At 47.5% G+C, this 19,723-nt stretch overlaps 1 protein-coding gene across 1 annotated transcript in view; it reads right to left on the bottom strand.

Annotated features, from left to right (window-relative positions):
* Clic5 (chloride intracellular channel 5) overlaps positions 1-19,723 on the bottom strand; it is a 96,862-nt gene that overhangs the window by 45,292 nt on the left and 31,847 nt on the right. The window contains exons 2-3 of the mRNA XM_075980686.1: positions 7,743-7,852; positions 2,525-2,650 (exon numbers count right to left, since the gene is read on the bottom strand). Of these exons, the coding sequence (XP_075836801.1) occupies positions 2,525-2,650; positions 7,743-7,852 (236 nt within the window). The remainder of the gene's footprint in view (positions 1-2,524; positions 2,651-7,742; positions 7,853-19,723) is intronic.

The raw sequence follows: 19,723 nt of genomic DNA, 5'->3' as shown, positions 1-19,723 counted from the left end.
ACCTCCCTGCCCAGGATGGTGGGGAAGTTGGTTATGCTTGTGGCTTGAGAGTAGACTGGCAGGATTCTGAGCTCGGAGCTGAGGCATTGGCTTGGTGATATTTACTGGCCAGTAACTGCAGCACCTGCCCCAACCTGACGGTGCAGAAGCGTAGAAGGACACTCTCTGTGAACAGCACTCTGAGTAACTACTGATGGCATTGACTAATGGTCTTGTCGCTGAGCTCCTTTCCTAAGGAGGCCTCTGAAGATGTTCATTCAATGACCTCAAGGACCTGCGACCTAGACAGGTCACTAGCATGGCTGGAATGTCCTTCCTCGCACCTCCTCTACTTAACTGAAGTTCAGAAAAGACCTGGGCTGGAGGCAGCAGGCTCAGCACCCATAGCATGAGTGAGCAGCCAGGAGATGCTAGAATGGACCCTGCCCAACACTACTAGGTCCTGATAGGACAGTGGAACCTTTACAACAAGAAGACATTGAGTTTGATAATGACCTTCAGAAAGGATGTTCAAAAACTGTGAACTATATACTCTTAGAGTCCTTGCGCCCTATGTGGACATTGACTGAGGTGATGAGAGCCTGGGGTCTTGACTAACCTGACTGTGAAGAACCAGGACAGCAAACTGTCTGGGGTCGGGAATGTTCTTTTACAGAGGAGGCCTGAAGCCAAAAGCAGACATGGGATGATGGCTCAAGATGACACCTATGTCCCCCGGTTGGGCGAGCAGCCTATCCCACCTATCAGCTTGGCACAAGAGTACGTGGACATGTCTTCCTGTGCCCTCCTATCCTCCTTGCCAGAATGGGTGGAAGCAGACATTCCTGCCTGGGAGGATGGTTCCAAGGAGACAATATTAACCTCCCCGGGAGACGCCTGGACTCCACTCGGGTGCTGAAAACAGTTATTCGTGTGGGATTCGCAAGTAGTGCAAGCAGCAAATGAGGCTGAGTCCCAGGGGAGGAAGAAAGAGCAGTCGGCCCTTTCGGGACACATCCATCCTGGCCTGGTGTTCCGTCCAGAGACATCTGTGGCTTCTGACTGTGGCCTGCTGGGCTTTGTGTGTGACTGCACTGACGATTGAACTAATGTCCTTATTGAAAGTCTGTACCTAGCCACCTCCAATGGGCTTCAGGCAGCTTGCCCCTCGTGTGAAAACAAGCTGTCCTAACATGGTGACAAAAGTTATCCTTAGCGGAAACCGTGTCCTTGCTTAGGGCTGCATCAGAGCACGGCAGAGATAACTAATTTTCCAACAGTAAGGGCTTCATTGGTAGCCATGGGCTATCCCACCGTGCCCGACTATGAGAATGAGGGTAAGGATTGCTCCTTCTCCAGGGTCCCAGGGCTGCTGAGAGGGGGATGGGACGGGAGAGTTCAGTGCCTGACACAACATGGGAGCTACATATGTTGACAGGTAAGCACAGCTTCAGTAAACACAAGAGGGTGATTGGTTGTCGGATTCCACTTCTGGTAAAGTCTCCTCATTCCTCTTCCTCGTCTGGGCCGTTCCTTCTGTCTTGCCTGGGCTGCCACCTGTCACCTCCCCCTACCTGATTCTGAACCTCCGCCCATTTGTTATTGATGCTTTGTTTTAGACAAGATCTCAGCTACCCCAGCCACTCTTGAACATCCTGCACTCCAAAAAATAACTTCAAATCTCCTTGACTCTACCTCCTGAGGATAGAGGCATGTACCCACACACTTGGTTCATGTGTAGCTAGGGGGCTGAATGAACTTGGGGCTTTGCACATGCCCGATAAGCACCCTGCCAACAGAGCTACATCTTCAACCCTTTGCACCACTTCCTTTCCCAGCCCCCAGGGTAAGACTTCCAGTCCAATCTCCAAGGTGTTTGCTCAAGATCTTCCCTTGGCTCCTCTAAGTACATGCTGCCTTCTGTAAGCAGTGCCAGTTTTCTGGCTTAACAATGAGGTATGATTGCTTTAATCTCTGATTACAGGATTCTACAGCGATCAGTGAGCCTAGGCGTTGTCATCTTTTAAACTATGCCTTTTCTCTTCCCTTGGATAGGTAGCAGCTAATCTGCATGCCCTCCCCCTCCCCACCTCCCCACCCAGTGAGGACATCAGCTCCTGCACCTGACAGGTCCTGTCAGCATTTGTTTGCTTCTCTGTGACTTGGTCAGACTTACGACTCCTGGTGTCATTTCAGGCACCAGCTGTCCCTTTCCTGGTTTGTCGTCATCTCGCCTCTAAAGAGGAGGGAGTCTGCCCCATCTCGAGTCTTTCTTAATGGGTACAGTGTACAGAGTTGGGGAAACAAGCCCAATGGGTAAGGGAGAGCTAACGATCTCCGCAGGGTCCCTAAAGTCACTTCGTGTAGGAACTGACTGGCAATACCTTCTAGCAACTGGCCTTAGTGGACCCACTTTAAGACTGGCATTCCACACTGTTGAAAAGCAGAGACCCTGCTCCAAAGTAAAGCAGCCTCTTTGGGAGCCTGCTCTCCCACAGCTAACCCTCCCCCACTTGCATAGCTCTGCAAAGACTGAGTTTATTACTTCTCAGGGGTCAAGGTCTCCTCCAGGAACTCTTCTATCTTGTTGACGTCAGTCTTCACATCCCCATTGAAGGTCAGGAAAGGCGGATGCGCGCCAGGAGCGAGGTTGTGCAGGTCCGCTGGCTTTCTGTGGAGAGAGTGAGATTCAGGTGATGGCAGGAGTCCTGGTCTGAGAAGCCTTTAACTTTATAATCCCCAACGGGTGCAAATTAGCATGCCCGTAGATTAACCAGATTTGTGGTACTCGGGGTAAGACAGTAGAAGCTGGCTAGAGCCCTGCAGGCCTATGATGTGACAGAAAAAACTCAGGGGGGAAGGAAATGGCAGAGGGACCTTGCAAGATGCTGAACACAACTGAAACAAATCAGGAGGGAATCATGGTGGCTGCCCAAATTAACTCGCAGCTTTACTGTGCAGGGCTGTGCTTGCAAATGCTGCTTGCTTCACTAATGAGTCTAATGAAACCCACAATTCCTGGCTTGACAAATTAACATGCTGGGGCTGGAGAGATTGCTCAGTGGTTAAGGCCACATCTGGCTATCCAGAGGGCCTGAGTTCTATTCCCAGCTCTCACATTTAGGAAGATTACAACCGCTGGTAATTCCAGCTCCAAGAGATCTCTTATCCTCTTCTGGCCTCCACAAAGAAAAAAATTTGGCACATTGGATCCTACTTTGACCCTAAGAAATATCTTTGAATACAAAAATTATATATGTTGGGGAGCTGGATTTGGGTCATCGACTCAAGTTCATATGCTCCCATTATGAGTAACCTAATTTAAAATATAGCAATTAACATCTGTCATTGGTCAGTATATTTCTAGACATCACAGAATACTTTTTCTGTCTCCAAATAGCCCCTGTTGTGGGAAATCCATGAGAAAGATAAACATTAGTTGAAAAACAAAACTATGAAATGGAGTCTGTGTATTCAAAGAACTTTGTCTTGCTCATTTTCACCATTGGGCTCTAGTGGACACCCATGCGGTTCAGTCCCACAGACCTACACTCAGTTTTACAGATCGGGAAACGCTGGGCAGACTGTGGCCAAGAACTCTACAGACAGGATTACGAGCTGGGGCTTGACGGTCTGTCTACTCCTGGTGTTCCAGCACATGAAAGACTGGGGCAGGAGGATTGCTACCACTGTGAAGCCATGCATAATAAAGTCTCAAAACTTTATCAATAAAACAGACAAAGAGACCCCACTGTTACTGAGCAAGAATATAACTAAGAATCTAAGAAAAGTCTTTCTGCTCAGGATCAGTGCTAGAAAAATCTTAGAACCATGCCTGGCTTGCAGAAGTTTTCAGCAGGTAGGTATGTATTTCAAATGACTACATAAACAAAATATACATCTTAATTTAGAAAGGGAGGATTTGGGGCTGAGGAGATGGATCTGAAGTTGAGAGCACTGGCTACTCTTTCAGAGGACATGGATTCAGTTCCCAATACCCACATGTCAGCTAATAGCTCACAACTGCGTATAATCCCAGTTCCAGAGGAACTGATGCCCTCTTCTGGCCTCTTCAGGTACTGCACACACAAGGTGAGCAGACACAAATGGAGGTAAAACACCCATATATTCATTAAAACTTTAAATGAAAAGTAATGATCTTAACTGTGAAATTAGAGATCAAAAGTTGGCCTGATATGGATAAAAGCTCCAACCCAATTATAAAAGTTTTGAGCTTTCCGCTTAATGTGGGGGATTAGTAGGCAGCTAGCCTACTGGTAACCTGTTAATAATCCACCATAGTTCATCTTTATTGTTTTCAATCTTAATTTGAGCAAAACTGTTCTTAAAATCTGACTATTATGATTTTAATCTTACTGGAAAGCAGTTGTTTTGTTAAGTACTTTTTAAAAATCCTGTTCAATATATGTAAATTTAAAATTAGAAATGGAATCTTTTAAAACAAACTCTTGGGAGCATTTAGGGGATACCTCAGATTGTAAGTGATCAATTTCCAAGGAATTACAGCTTCATTCTCCTAACAGGACTTGAGTAAATGCAGCATGTGTTTAGGAAAGCTGGTTCCTCCTGTCATTGTTTGTGGAACCAGGAAGACCTTGTAAAGGACGGGTACTTAGCTGATACAGTCCGCATAAGAGAGAACCCAGACCCATCACCCCAGCTAGATGGGCGAGCTAAGGCAGGAAGATCTCAAGCTCAAGGTCAGCCTGGGCTCCAGAGTGAATTCAAAGTTTCGTCTGTGCACCTGAACAAGATGCTATAGCAAAGCAGAAAACGCAAAGAGGGAGCTGGGGTGCAATGGAACACTTGCTAGTGTGTGTGAAGCCCTGGGCTCAGCGCCCTGATTCCAAACACAAGGAAGAAAGAAGCCCTTGGGGTATGCTGCTCACGTCCATAGTAACCAGGTGTTGGTGAACCCCGACACCTCCACCACACACAGTGGATATAAGGAGACTCTGAAGTTCCCCCATGATACAGAGAGGCAGGCAGAAATATTGGTGAAGAACAGGGATGTGTGGAGCACACATCCATGAATAAACAAGGAACCATCTGAACTTTCTGGACTCTGCCCTCTGTAGTGCCTGGTGTGGTCCCTGTTTGTGCTGGACAGCGTACTGACCGCCATGAAGGAGGTGCCTCTGGCGACAGCAACAAGAAGGACTTGACTCTGTGACTGCCAGTGATGTGGTGTGTTCTGCCATGCTCCTGCCAAGGTCAAAGGTGAGAGTGAAAATGACTGAGGGAAGGGGAGCAACCTTGGCAACAGAAAGTATGGAATCCGAGGGCTGCACTAGGGAAGGAGAGAGGGGCTGACGGCTGAAGTCTCCGGGCATGGGGAGCATCCATGGCCCTGTATGTTCTCTGAGTTTGCAACATTCCTGTGGACACTGGAGCAGAAACTATGAGGTGGAGGCACTGTAAGAAGTCAACAAGAGGGGCAGAGGCGTCTGTAATGAGACAAATTCCTGGCCTAATCAGTTAGGGAGGGGACAAGAGGAATTTCAATGACATGCTGCTCCCTGTCACTCCCAACAGGCTGCTCTCCAGCCTCGTTCTGTGACACTTGGAACTCAGACAATTGAGACTGCAAGTATTTTTAAAATCTAATTTACTCGGTGCCTCTGTTGACTCTGTGTGTCCCTCCCCTGACATAAAGAGAGGACATTCTTGGCCGGTTCCTCCTGTTTAGCAACTGACGCTGGCAAGGAAGGAAGTTCTCACTCATTTTACTTCTGAGCAGTCACTGTGGCTTAAAGATACTGCGATCTGTTGATCGAGTGGCTGTGTGGTTTTGTTTCTGGGTTACTGGATACACGCTGATTTCTGGATTCTGACAAGTTGGGGACATGCCACTCTGGCTTCTGAAACTTAGCTGGGCATTTCTGAGAGATTTCTGGCCAGTCACTGCCTCCTCTCTGCATAGACCTCCTATTAACACTTGGAGTTGACTTTACAGAATCACACATTGCCTCTGATTTGTGAATCATTCCATGTGCCTCAATTTTTCTTTTGCTCCTTAGATTGACAATAACACGGGTAGAGGAACATTGCTAAGATATAACATTGCTACCAGGTTTCAAGTTCAGGCAGTAGGGCAAGTATAATCCCGAACATGAATACATGGCTCACCTCCTTAAACCCTCAGCAGCACTCCTATGGATTAAGAAGGCATTGCTTTTCCATCATCATTGGGAAGATGAAGAAATGGAGGCTCAGGAAAGTTCAAGGTCACCTGGCCAATCAATGGTGGTACCAGATGAATTAGAATATACGCATGTGTAGATACTGCTGTAAACTAAGGTGATGCTACTCACCAGGCCCACCTCAGAGAGGCGTTGGCAGGACCAGATCTGATCATGTGAGAGACAGAGAGACAGAGGCATCCATAAGATGCTGCAGAGACTCCCTACCCCAGCCTGAGCTCCAGCTGGGAACAGCTGTGAGCTCCATAGGTGAGAATCCAAGCAAGCTCCTCCCCCAGACTGTCCAGCCTTCTCTCTTTGTCACAGACACTAGCTGCATGGCAGACACTTTCCCTTAGTGCACTGAAACCAACCACAGGCACTAGGATCTTAGTAGCATTCCCTCCTATTTCTGGCTGGGACATGGGGCAGGTCATCTCTGCGGCTCTTTCTCAGCTTCTTTGTATAGTATGGAGTCTGGGGCTTTCCCTTGTGAATGTCACAGCGCAGGATTTTACATGGGAAAGCCCTCAGTGGTTATAAAGCACTGGGACAGTGGAAGTCATACCTGGATGAGATGCTAAATGACAATTATGCCTAAGCCCAGGTGACAGGAGCGAGGTGAGTTTAAAGGGGAGGCCACTCTGGAGAGTGATGGGGTACAGAGGCCCTACCGAGGAATTGGGGCTGAAGTTGAGCCTGGAGGCAGGGTATCCTGTGCTTCTGAAGAGACGAGGAGGAGCCCGTCGAAGTGGAAGAAGCTTCCTAGTTAAGAGCTACTGGGATCCAGAGCAGCTCTGGAGGTAGACCAGTCTACAGGCAGATAGGACGCAGTGAGAGCATTGGGAGAACTGTACAAAGCATGGACTGCTTTTGATGCTTCCCACTGCGGGCAAAGGGATGGAGTAAAGGTTTTCTGGGCAGTGTTAGCCCCAGCGGAGTAAGACACCTGTTGTGCTGCAAGGCTTCTGGTCAGATGAGCAGGACTGTAACTGTGGAAGAACACTTGGATAGTATGCATGAGGGTCCACGGTTGGGCCTCAGCACAATAAATAAATATGAATAAGGTTTGAAAGCTCCACTGAACAGACATAATTAAGCCGTTTCTTTCCTTTTAGGACCTCCCCATGAAATCCTCCGCTCCACAACCCTCATGTTATGGATTCTGAGAGTGAAGAGAAGGAAGGATTAGAAGTAGTCTGGATTCCAGTGCCCCAAAGACTCAGTGGTCCCACAGATGCAGTGTCTGTGCTATTGCAATAAATATGTTTTTAGAGCCTGTGTCCATCTTTGAGACGGACACTCATCGAGTGGCCATTTGCTTGCTTTTTTTCCCCTGGTAATCAATTCTCACCAAACAGGGTAGTGAATGAAGCACAGCCCCAAGGGAGGCCCTGGCTTTTTCAACCTCCTTTGTGCCCTCCACTGGTCTCAGGGAACAGTTCTGGGCAATGAGACGGAATCCATCAGAGGTTGCCTGGAGCCACGGGCTGGCTTTCTCTCATCCCGTCTGAATCTTCCTTGTGCTAGGTATTCTGTCGTGAACATGGGGTCCTTTACCTTTTCAGATCCACAGTGGTGACATTGAACACGACGCCTTTCAGCCAGAGGATCATGAAGAGGCGTTGAGAGAAAGGACAGTTGCCAATGCTCTCCCCATCAATTCCAGCCTGAAAAGGAAAGGGGCAGACGCCTGAGGTCCGGGGCACAAACAAACACAGAAGAACATGGATGGTAATGAACAGCCGCTGGGCTTCTAGCCACATCCCAGCGGACTTCAGAGACCCAGTGTATCCATCCCTGTTTCCCTAGCATCTGTGCAAAGCAATGCCTTCTACCTTGCATGGTCCTCATAAATGCTGAACTGGAATTTCCAACCTGAGATGCTCTAGAATCATAGCCTTCTGAAACTGCCGAACGTTGACATCAGGTTAACATTCTACATATCCATATAATCAGCTGGTCTGTGCTTGGGCATCCCCTTTGACAACTTTGGTTGGGAATCATTACTACATTTCTTTTCTAACCATACCGAGAGTTACCATCACTATCTAGGTCATGCTTTTCCCCTTGCTGGAAACAGACCCATCCCTAGGACCCAAGAGAGCCTGGGCTGCCACCACCAGAAGGGGGCACCCGACACAGAACTAAAAATCACCACAGAGCATTCAGAGAGATGGTGACCCACTTCATCCCAGTGGGTGCAAATGCGTTTATCATATCAAGTCCCTGAGAAGTCCTCCAAAGCACTCAGCAGTCCATGTCTCCTCCCCAGGGACAGCTATGATGCAGGAGACAAAGAATGTGTTAAAACTTGCTTTGGAATTCACATCCCCATACCGCCATCTGTTTTCCTCTTGTGCTAATGGGAGGATAAGAAACTAAAGGAGGGAGAAAGAAAACACTGGACTTTGCCTATGTTGTGTGGTGCTGGCTGAAATCTCAACAGGAGGGTAGAGAGTTCAAGGCCAGCCTGGGCTTCCTAGGGAGTTCATGGCTAGCCCTCTACATACTAAGACCTTATCCAAGCAAATTTATTTGCTTATTTTTCAATTAGTTGTGTGCCTATTTGTTTGTGTATGTATGTATGTCACAGTGCCTGTGTGGAGGTCAGAAGGCAACTCACAATTAGCAGGTTCTCTCCTTCCACCATGTGGATCCTAGGGGATTGAACTTGGGTTGTCAGACTTGGTAGTAGGCAGTGTGACCAGCTGAGCTATCTTACCATCTCCCCACCTACCAAATTTTATAGAAAGGAATTCTTGACTGGCAAAAAATAAGATCCCATACAATAATTGTTATGTTAGTAACAATAACAGTGGTCTGTTTTATTAGGCGTGGGGTCTAAGAGATTTACATCTATTATCAACCAATTAATTTGCTCTCCATGAGAAGTCTGTGAAACAGCATCTTACCATCCCTTACAGATTGGAAGCTGAAGGACAGAGAAACCATATACCTGGCCAAGGTTCCCACCCTGGTAGGGCCAGGACTGAGCCCAGTGGTCTGCCTCTAGATTTGGTGCTCTAATACTTTTCCAGGAGTCAGCCCTTAGGCTCAGCCAGGTTATCTCCTCCCAGAGTCTGGGGATCTGTGCAGTGAAATGATGACCTTGAGGTAGGCATGGTCATGCCCCTCCAGTCCACCTGTGTTAGCCATGCCAGAATGCAGGGAGTGCTATGTTTTTAGGATCATGTGGCTTCAACATGTGTATGTCTTAAATCCGGATCTAATGAACAAAGGTTGCTGCTGTGGTTTAGATGACCAATATCCCCCATAACTCATGTGTTGAGCACTTGATTCTCATCTGATGGCACTGTTTGGGAAGGTTGTGGAACCCTTGGGAGATAGAGTTTGCTGGGTCACTGGAGAGAAAGGTTTTAGAGACCAGCCCCACCTCCTGTCTGCTTCCTGTCTACCAAGATGTAAGAAGATGAGGAGTCACACTCCAGTCACCTGACTCCCACTGTGATGGACAGTGTGCCCTCAAACTGTGAGCCAAATAAACCCTTCCTTCTTTAAGCTATTTCATCAGATTTTTGTCATGCCAACAAGAAAAGTAACTGCAACAGCTGCCAAGAGCCCATGAAAATGGTCCAAATTTTGGTGTTTTGCTCTCACAACCCTGGCAGCTCACGGACCATTTTCTCTTTGCTCATCAGCACTGTGGTCCTGATAAGCCATTTAAGAAATGGGTTAAAGATGGCAAGCTTATGGTGATGATGACTCAAAACAGATATGATTCTGCACCTTTAAGGGTGATGTCTTTGCTCCAAAACGTTCTGCTGGAAAAGGGTACAAACATGGTAGGCTAGGCTGAGTACTGTTGCCCCTAATAATCTTTACCTAGAATCTAAGAATGGGCCTTATTGGGAAATAGACATTGCAGATTCAATCGAGTTTAGCTTCAAATCCTCTTCCTCCCTCAGCTCATCTTCCTCCTTCTCTTCTGTTTCTCCTTTGTCCTTTCTCTTCTTCCTCTTCCTCCTCCTCTTTCTTCTTCCTATTTCTCCTTCTCTTTCTCTTTAAGTTCAAACTTGGAACAAAAAATATGTGACTAAGTGATAAAATACATGAGATTCACGTTATGATTAGTGTTGCTGTCATTACAAGCATAGACCATGAACACTCGGAAGAGCTCCTGAGATGTCTGTTTATAGAAGTCTAGGCCTTAGTCAAGAGTCAACAAGTCTCTATATAGTGGCACAAAAGCTTGACAATGCTCCATGCTCAGGGGGTTGTGGGTGGAGCAATCTCTCAATCCAAAGGGCAAACATAGAAGGAACCATAGCCAGCGTTCACTGGTCAGAGAAAAATATTCCCTGGTTAGGCCACTCTCACATTTCCTCAGAGGGAGGCTGCGGGAAGGGGCTTATGCTGTGGTGGCTGATGGTGCATGAACAAGCAGGTGCATGTCTGCTCTCTGGGAAGCTGTTACGCTGCTGTCCAGAGGATCAAGCTGCAAGTAAACACTTTTAAAAGGAGTTCAGATGCCAAAGATGGGAAGGGACTGAGACCCAGGAAGACAGATGGGTGAAGCTGAGGAGTCAAACAGGGAGCGATTCTTGCATTTTATCAGTGAAGCCCAGTGGAAGTCTGTGTTTTCTCAACATCCAGGAATTGCTGTCACAAACATTTAAGGGCCCTCCATGCTGTTCATGAAACCTTGTGACGACCGTCCGCCATTACAAGATGGCGCCGGCTCCCACTCAGGGCGATGCCCTAAGTTGTTTTTCACATCAGCGCTTCTGTGCTGTTTTGCATTCTTTTGCCTGCTAATCTGCCTAGCAACACCAGCCGTCCAATCCTGTATAGCCTTGTGTAGTAGGCCAGCTAGACACGCCTACACCCTGCATATAAGCACACCTCCTGCCGTGGTCGGGGCCCCTCACCTTCAGCTCTCCCTCAACCAAGCAGCGCTTCAATAAACTGTGATTGAAGAAGGATCCTCGAGTCGTGGTGTTATTCCCTGCTGGTCAGGGCTCGCCGCAAAACCTGATTATAGCTCTTGGTGCTTGGATCAGGAATGCTCAAACTGGAATTCCTCCACCTCAGAAACCTTCCAAAGCACAGGAAACAAAAGAGTGATAAAAACCTACATCCCTAAGCAGACAGAACTCCTTTCAATGTGGGCTTAATTTGAAAACTTCTTACTTGAACTTCCCGAGGTCATCCAGTTCCTAATGGAGGAAGCTTGCTTTCCTCATCATGAGGGCATGCTCAGAAGTTTCTCTTTGCTCTCTTGACATTCATTTTGTTTGTTATTGCAAAATGGTATCTATATTAGTTCTAAAACTAATGAAGTTCTAAAACTCATGAAGCCATTCCCCCTACACCCATGGATTCAATCTCTAACCCCAGGATTTATATACCAAACAAAGACACCTTGACATGGAACCATTTCTTCTGCTAAGTTTGGCCTTTGAGATCCTGGGATAGCTGAGATTCTTCAGTTATTTCCATCTTCCTATCTTCTCTCCTTGGACCTAATGTTGATTTTGAATATTGAATCTTAATAGTCTGGATAGATGTTAGAGAAACCACAGAATCTGTCATCTTCCTCCTAAGTTGAGTTTAGTTAAATGATTCTTAACCCGAAATTCACAATCATGACATAGTAGAAATTTATGGCACTGAGATCAAGTCAGAGTCATGAGATTTATTAAAAGTCCCTATGTCTGGGACTTTCTGGAAAAATCTGTGCAAAATCAGTATTTAAGAATATGTCAATAAAGCATGCTTGCAACCCTTCAAATTCACATCCTAATGCTTATGAAAATGCCATGTCTAAGCTCCTCTCATGGATATGAGATTTAATTTGCCTGGCTTAGACATCATCAATTCTTACTCTCAGAGTTCCGGGGATTGCCAGGGACTGACAACTTCTGCTCACTGGGGGATGTTCAACAAAACCAAGCAAGGAGATTATTGAAAAACAAATGAACAAAGAAATAAAAGAACTTACTGGGGGCAGGATCAGAGTCCTGGGTCTGCAGCAAGGGTGACAGGTGGGACCAGACATTGCACTGCTTGGACATTGCTTTTCACTACTCTTCTTCCTCCATCTTCCCCCTCCACTTCCTTCCTGCCACCCCCTCCTATTCCCTCTTGCCTTCCCCTCTCTTCCTTCCTGCCTCCCCCCTCCTCTTCCTTTCTGCCTCCACCCTCCTCTTCCTTCCTGCCTTCCCCTCCACTTCCCTCAGGCCTCCCTTTCCACTTCCCTCCTGCTTCCCCCTCCCTTCCCTCCTGCCCCCCACTTCCTCCTGCCTTCCCCTCCACTTCCCTCCTGCCTCCCCTTCCACTTCCTCCTGCCTCCCCCTCCACTTCCCTCCTGACTTCCCCTCCACTTCCCTCCTGCATCCCCCTCTACTTCCCTCTTGCCTCCTCCTCCACTTCCTTCCTGCCTCCCCCTCCACTTCCCTCCTGCTTCCCCCTCCCTTCCCTCCTGCCCCCCCACTTCCTCCTGCCTTCCCCTCCACTTCCCTCCTGCCTCCCCTTCCACTTCCTCCTGCCTCCCCCTCCACTTCCCTCCTGACTTCCCCTCCACTTCCCTCCTGCATCCCCCTCCACTTCCCTCCTGCCTCCCCCTCCACTTCCCTCCTGACTTCCCCTCCACTTCCCTCCTGCCTCCCCCTCCACTTCCCTCCTGCCTCCCCCTCCACTTCCCTCCTGGCTCCAGCTCCACGTTTTTGCTGTTCTCCTTCCCTTTCTGCTGCTGTGAAGAAACACCATGACCAAGGACACTTACAGAAGTAGTTTATTCAGCTCACCTTGCGTAGGGTAAGTTACAGGACCCCATGAAGAATTATCTACCATATCTACCATATCTGTTGGTACTGAGAGGAGACACAGGGAAAAGATTTATTGGCCAAGAGCAGCAAAGAGAGTTAGAGGCCCATGGTGATTGAAGAGGGATTCCGTGAGACATAGCACACAGAAGATGGCAGCCAATTCTCTGTGGTTTTGTTTGTGTCTGGAGTGGGGTCCTCAGGCTGGAGGGAGAATGTGTGCTGGAGAACTTTCTGCTTCTTGCACAATCATCCACTCACAGTTCTCAGCATGCACACACTGTGTGATGCAGCTCGGGTCCCGTGTTCATATTGTCACTGCTTCCTGACATCAGTCTTACTTACCACACCGTAGGCATAACTTCTCTTATCCTTCAAGGCCCATATCAAGTACATGGCTACCCTCAAACCTCCCTGGTGGGCTCTTCCACATTCCCACTCCAGTCTAGTTGGTCATCAGCAAACTGTGGCCACCTTTGCCCCTTGTCTGCACTGTGCTCCATGTCCTTGAGAAAAGCACACGACTTGTCAATCACTGCACTCTCAGGCTTTGCTCCCAAACTGGCCCTGGGCAGAGACACACACTAGGCTATTCAGAGCCGCTCTAATCAAGGGCCCAGTTTGGTGCACATGGCTGAAGACTCTTAGTCCTCTGGCTAGGCAGCAGAGCCAACAACAGGATTTTGTGGGGCTCTTCCATCTTACAGGAAGTCAAATTTAAGCCCTTACTAAAGGAAATGTCACTGGGTACATCGGCCTGTGACTGTGCTTGTCGTTAGAGAGCTGTGCCTGGTGGCTAGGAATCTGGGTCTAGTCACAGGTCTCTGTGACACTCCAGGATGACCACACCAAGCAGTAGTATTTCCACAGAGTTACAATCATAAAAAACTCAAGCACTTGGCATTGCATATGGCCCCACTGGCTTGAGTTTCCCTAGCGATTGTGCAAATGTGTTCTCTGCTTCCATAATGACTTAAAATAGTGTGGTCCTCCACAGCCTGAGCAGGCATGCGTGGTAAATCATATGGCATGGGTGCTGGGAACCCTGTGCTAGTCTCTGCAAAAGCAGCAAGTGCTCCTGCCTGCTGAGTTAGTCACCTCTCCAATCCACTCCTTTGCTTTGCAGTCTAAGCCAACTGAACAAGACAGTTCACATGACTTTTCATTTTTAAAAATGTTTTCTTTTTAATTTTCTTTTTAATTTTAATTTTGGTTTTTATATCCAAACCTCAGTTTCCCCTCTCTTCATTCCTCCTAGCTTCTCCCTACGTCCCCAGATATACGTCCCCACCCTCTGTTTTCTCTTAAGAAAAGAGCAGGTCTCCAAGAGACGACAGCCAAAACAAGATACAACAATAAGCAAGGGGAAGCCCTCATATCAAGGCTGGACAAGGCAACCCAATAGGAGGAAATTAGTTTCCACAGCAGGCAAAAGTGAGAGACATGCCCATTCCTTCTGTTAGGGGTCTCACAAGATCACCAAACTAACAGCCATAACATAAATGCAGAGGACCCGGTGCAGACCCATGCGGGTCCCGTGCTTGCTGCCTCAGTCTCTGAGCCCATGTGAGCCCTGTTTAGTTGATTCAATGGCCCCTGTTATCCTGTTCTCCCCCATCCCCTCTGACTCCTACAGTGTTTCCCTGCCCTCTTACTCCAGGTTTCCCGATCTCCAGGGGCCAGGTTTTTTTTTTGGGGGGGGGAGGTTATTTTATTTTGTTTTTTATTAGGTTTTTGTTTTGAGACTCTCGTTATACAGTTTAGCCCGGTGGGGCAGGGAGCTGAGGAGATGGCTCAGTGGCTAAGCTGCTTTACACACAGACATGAAGACTAGAGTTCAGATCATCCCAAGCTCACACAGAAGCCTGGTAGAGGCGGTGGCTACCTGTCCTCCCAGCTTTCAAGAGGGGTCCCTAGGGCAAGGTGGCTAGCTAGACTACCTGGAATGCATAAGCTGCAAGTTCGGTAGTTCAGTAAGAGACCCTCGCTGAATAGAGGAAGTGTAAGACACCCAACATTGACATCAGGCCTCTACAGACACACATATGCATGTCTGAGACCCTCATTGAATAGAGGAAGTGTAAGACACCCAACATTGACATCAGGCCTCTACAGACACACATATGCATGTCTGAGACCCTCATTGAATAGAGGAAGTGTAAGACACCCAACATTGACATCAGGCCTCTACAGACACACATATGCATGTCTGAGACCCTCATTGAATAGAGGAAGTGAAAGACACCCAACATTGACATCAGGCCTCTACAGACACACATATGCATGTCTGAGACCCTCATTGAATAGAGGAAGTGAAAGACACTCAACATTGACATCAGGCCTCTACAGACACACATATGCATGTCTGAGACCCTCGCTGAATAGAGGAAGTGAAAGACACCCAACATTGACATCAGGCCTCTACAGACACACATATGCATGTCTGAGACCCTCATTGAATAGAGGAAGTGTAAGACACCCAACATTGACATCAGGCCTCTACAGACACACATATGCATGTCTGAGACCCTCATTGAATAGAGGAAGTGAAAGACACTCAACATTGACATCAGGCCTCTACAGACACACATATGCATGTCTGAGACCCTCGCTGAATAGAGGAAGTGAAAGACACCCAACATTGACATCAGGCCTCTACAGACACACATATGCATGTCTATCTGCCCCTACATATGGCACATACGTGCACACATGTGCCACACACACAGAGGAACCCATCACACAAATACATGCCATAAAAAGAGGGGAAATCTGAGGACTGCAATTCAGGGACATACACTTTCATAGCATGCTAGAGAGAGGCTCAGTCCCCAGGACAACAGAAAACCAAAGCCAGCCCTTTCACTCAAGACTTGGCCTGAGTGATTGAATCTTCTGCTTTTCGAAGATGCTGAGGATCAATTAGGCATTCCCTCGAGGAGATGCGGCTTCATTTCATCCTCTACCTTGCAAAGAATTCACTCTGAACTTGTACCTGACTGTGTTACAGGGTCAAGCTCAGGGCTGAGCTGTAATTGACCAGGAGTCTGTCTTTTGTTTGCGTCCAGGCAAACTAGGAAAGGAGAGCCTTTTCCAAACAGCAGACTAAAGCAGGAAATGGCCTAGTCATTGTATTCCCACTAAAAACATAAGCCTACTCCAAGAACTACGCAGAACACACAATCACCCAGGACGCCACAATCTAATAGGAAGGGGATTAGAGTAGGGGATTTTTCTAAGACCCCACCAATATTTCTAAAAGTTATTATTGGAAACTATGAGATTCTTGTACTCCTTCCCATTTCCGGCTGGCACGTGCTGGTCTTGCTCGTGCTACAAGATAGATGTGCCGCCGTCAGCGAGTTGTGGCTTCGGTCTGGCCTTGCACCCCCTTGCTCCTGAAACAAGGGCTATGTGAGGACCGCCCCTGCACGGGCTTGTCTGTGATGAAGTTAGACGGGATCAGGATTTGTGACAGTCCTGGAAAGTTCCCATCTGACGTCTCTGATAAAAGCTGAAAGTACCATGATAAAGACCCAAAAGGAGCTGAGGAAATAGCTCTGTTGGGAAGATGCTTGCCTTATAAGCAAGAAGACCTGAGTTCAAAGTTCAGAATCCATGTTGAAAAGGGCTGGGTGTTCCCTCATCTCCTGGGTCCTTTCTGTGAATCTAAGAATTTGGTATGCTCCTTCCGGCATACTCCATCTCACAAGTTTTACAAAACCTTATTCTGGTACACACATCTCTTCTAGATTGCTTCCTGTTGCTGTGGTCAATAGTGACTACAACTGACTTAGGGGAGGAGAGGGTTTATTTGGCTCACAGGTTACAGTCATCATCAAAGGAAGATAGTGCAGGAACTTGGAGGCAGGAATTGAAGCAGAGATCACAGAGGGATGCTGCTTACCAACTTCCTTCCCTGTTTTATACAACCTAGGCCTGCCTGCCCAGGGCTGGTACTCCCCACAGTGGGCTGCAATTCCCCACACCAGTTAACAATAAAGAAAACGCCCCATGCCCCACAGACAAGCCCGTCTGATGAAAATAACTCCTCGGTTGAGTTTCCCTCTTCCTAGGTGTGCATAGGTTTGTGTCAAACTGACAGAACCCGTGTAGTTTCTCCTCCTGGTAGAGACATTCGCAGAGCGGATCCCTCCCATGGGCCCTCTGGGATGCCAGAGGACGTGGACATGCCCTTGCAGCCCTGACAGATACCATCCAGATCAAAGGCTTCTGGAACGACGGAGTGTCATCAAACCAGACCACGTATACATGTTTCCATCTTGTGGGAGAGGACCAAGTATAGCAATTGTACCAGTTTGTGGCACACTACAAGGCAGTCGTCTGCTCCCTGCCCTGCAAGCCCTCTGAGCTCTTTGTAAGCTGGGACAAACCCAGATCTCTTCACTTGAAAAGAATGGCTAAGGAAGGAAGCCGGCTATTGTTGGGCTATGTTTAGAGTGCATGATACTGTGATGACCTTCGAGATTTCACAGCACCCAGATCCGACAGCTAAGACCAGCCCCTTCCAAGGATGTTTTGATAAAAGAACAGCAAAGAACTTCCAACGTGTGCCTCATCTCCTGAGTGTTTGAAGAAGAGTCCAGACGATGCTCTAGAGAGTTCTGAGACACCAGCTGGGGTCAGTGGGAAAGAGTATAATTCGGTGATCACGCATTTTATTTATGACTCTGGCCTTCCATGAAGTCCACACAGACACTTCTATACAGAGATGGTTCTGCTGAACACCTAGGAGGGGAGATGAGCGCAAACTCCAGCCAAAGGCACAGTTCCTCCTTGTGTCTTTCTAGTTAGCCTAGACTATGTGATTACTGGGATTCCTTTCTGCTCTGTCATAAGGCAGATTCTGTTTGATTCTTCTCAGTTTGTGACACACTTCAGGGCCAGGCATAGCCTCTCTAGTTGTAGCACGCAAAGATCACAGCAGCAGAGAGATCACGGGCCAATAAGAAACCAGGCTTCTGGATCTGATTTAAGAGCCAGGGCCTTTGTTCCCTCGCGCTTGTAGCTGGATATTCTCTCTGCCTGTTCACCTGAGAAGCATTTCTTTTTAATGGTTTAAAGGGTTTGAATTGGCCTCAGCATTCCCACCCCTGTTGTGTAATTATTTGGTGATAGAAACAGTTGCCCATGGTACACGAAGTTCTCTGAGAAGATAGTGTGATTGCCAGCATCCTAAAAGGGTGAGCAATAATCATTACATAACTAGTCTCTCTATCAATGGAGTGCAGTTGTAGCTAGAATACAATGTCCTTCAGCTTGGCAGTTCCCTTAGGAAAATGAATACACACATACACCCAGCCCCACCCCACCCCCGCCCCTCAGCTGAGTCCCTTGACAGCTTGCTTTCCCTGGAGCTCACAGCAGTATCCCTTTTGTTCAGGGAATTCTAGACCGATTCCAGTCTTGCTACTCAAAATATCAGCTCCTGGGAGCTTCTTAGAAAGATGGGTTCCCAAGCCCACCATGTGCCTACTGAATCTGAGCATGTTCACCGAAATCTCCCGGGGACAAATGCCTGTGAGGGTTTCCACATCTGGATTTCATATAACTCCTGTTCGGGAGAAGATAAATCTCCACTCTTGTGTAGAATAATCTGGCCCTCATAGGTTCTCAAAATGTCAGTGAATCTCAGCCAAATTTCCATACCTCCCGCGGGGGAGGAGCCAGCTTGCAAAAGACAATGGTGCCAGCTGCTGAAAGAGAACCCTGACATTGCAACAAGAGAACTGGTTAAATTATTCATTGAAATTCCAGGACTTGGCCTATCTGTTAGAAGCCAGCCATGCTGAGAGTCACAGGCAGTGTTTATCCTGGGCAAACTCCACCCAACACCTGCGGAGGTCACCTGCCTCCTTACCAGAGGGACCAGTCAGATGTCGGACCCTCGTCTGATGGGTTAAATTGTGGAACTCTGGTGTGTATTGGTTTGTGAGTGGGCTCTATGAAGGTGTCATGGTGACAGCTCATGCTGCCCGTCACTGTCCAGCACAGTGCATTGCCAGACTTCTTGTCTGCAAGCCCCAGTGCAGAGAAAACCTACACGTTGCAGAAAAAGAAAAGTGCCAAAGTATCATAGCTAATTCATCTTTGTCTCAAGCATCCTGTGCCTTAGGATGTCTGCTTGTGTAATGAAGAATAAGATTTCTTTGCCAACCAACATCCATATGCATGATTACATAAACCCTATATATAATAAATTTTCCTTATATCATCATTTGATCCTCAAGTGCCATTCAATATAAACATCATATGTCCCTTTATAGCAGAACAGTGATTATGATCTCATAGAGATATATGATAGACTGAAATACAGCTATTAAATCAGAATGATATATATCTTTATGTGTTATTCTGGAAGGAGCTTCATGGTCAGAGAAAAAGGCAAGTCACAAAGGAACAAGAATGGTGTGATCGCTTTTTTATTTTAAAATAGGGCCCTGCACGTGTTCACAAGTGTGTGCGGGAGAGCAAGAAGATTCCCCATGCTGAGAGCATGTTTCCCTTCCTCCTGCTTCCTCTTTTCCTATTCTTCCTTCTCCTTCTTTCTCTTCCTTCTTTCCTTCCTTTCCTCTTGTTTCTCCTCCTCCTCTTGCTTCTCCTTTCCCTACTCTTCCTCCTCCTCTTCCTTCTCTCCCTCATCTTCCTTTTCCTTTTCTTCCTCCTCCTCTTCCTTTCCCTCTTCCCTCTCATCCTCCTTCTCCTCCTCCACTTTTCCTCCTCCTTCTTCTG

The sequence above is a fragment of the Microtus pennsylvanicus genome, chromosome 7 (assembly GCF_037038515.1).
Source record: "Microtus pennsylvanicus isolate mMicPen1 chromosome 7, mMicPen1.hap1, whole genome shotgun sequence".
NCBI classification, from domain to species: domain Eukaryota; kingdom Metazoa; phylum Chordata; class Mammalia; order Rodentia; family Cricetidae; genus Microtus; species Microtus pennsylvanicus.
Note: the sequence above shows the minus strand (reverse complement) of the source record. Positions and strands in the feature narration are given on the sequence as shown.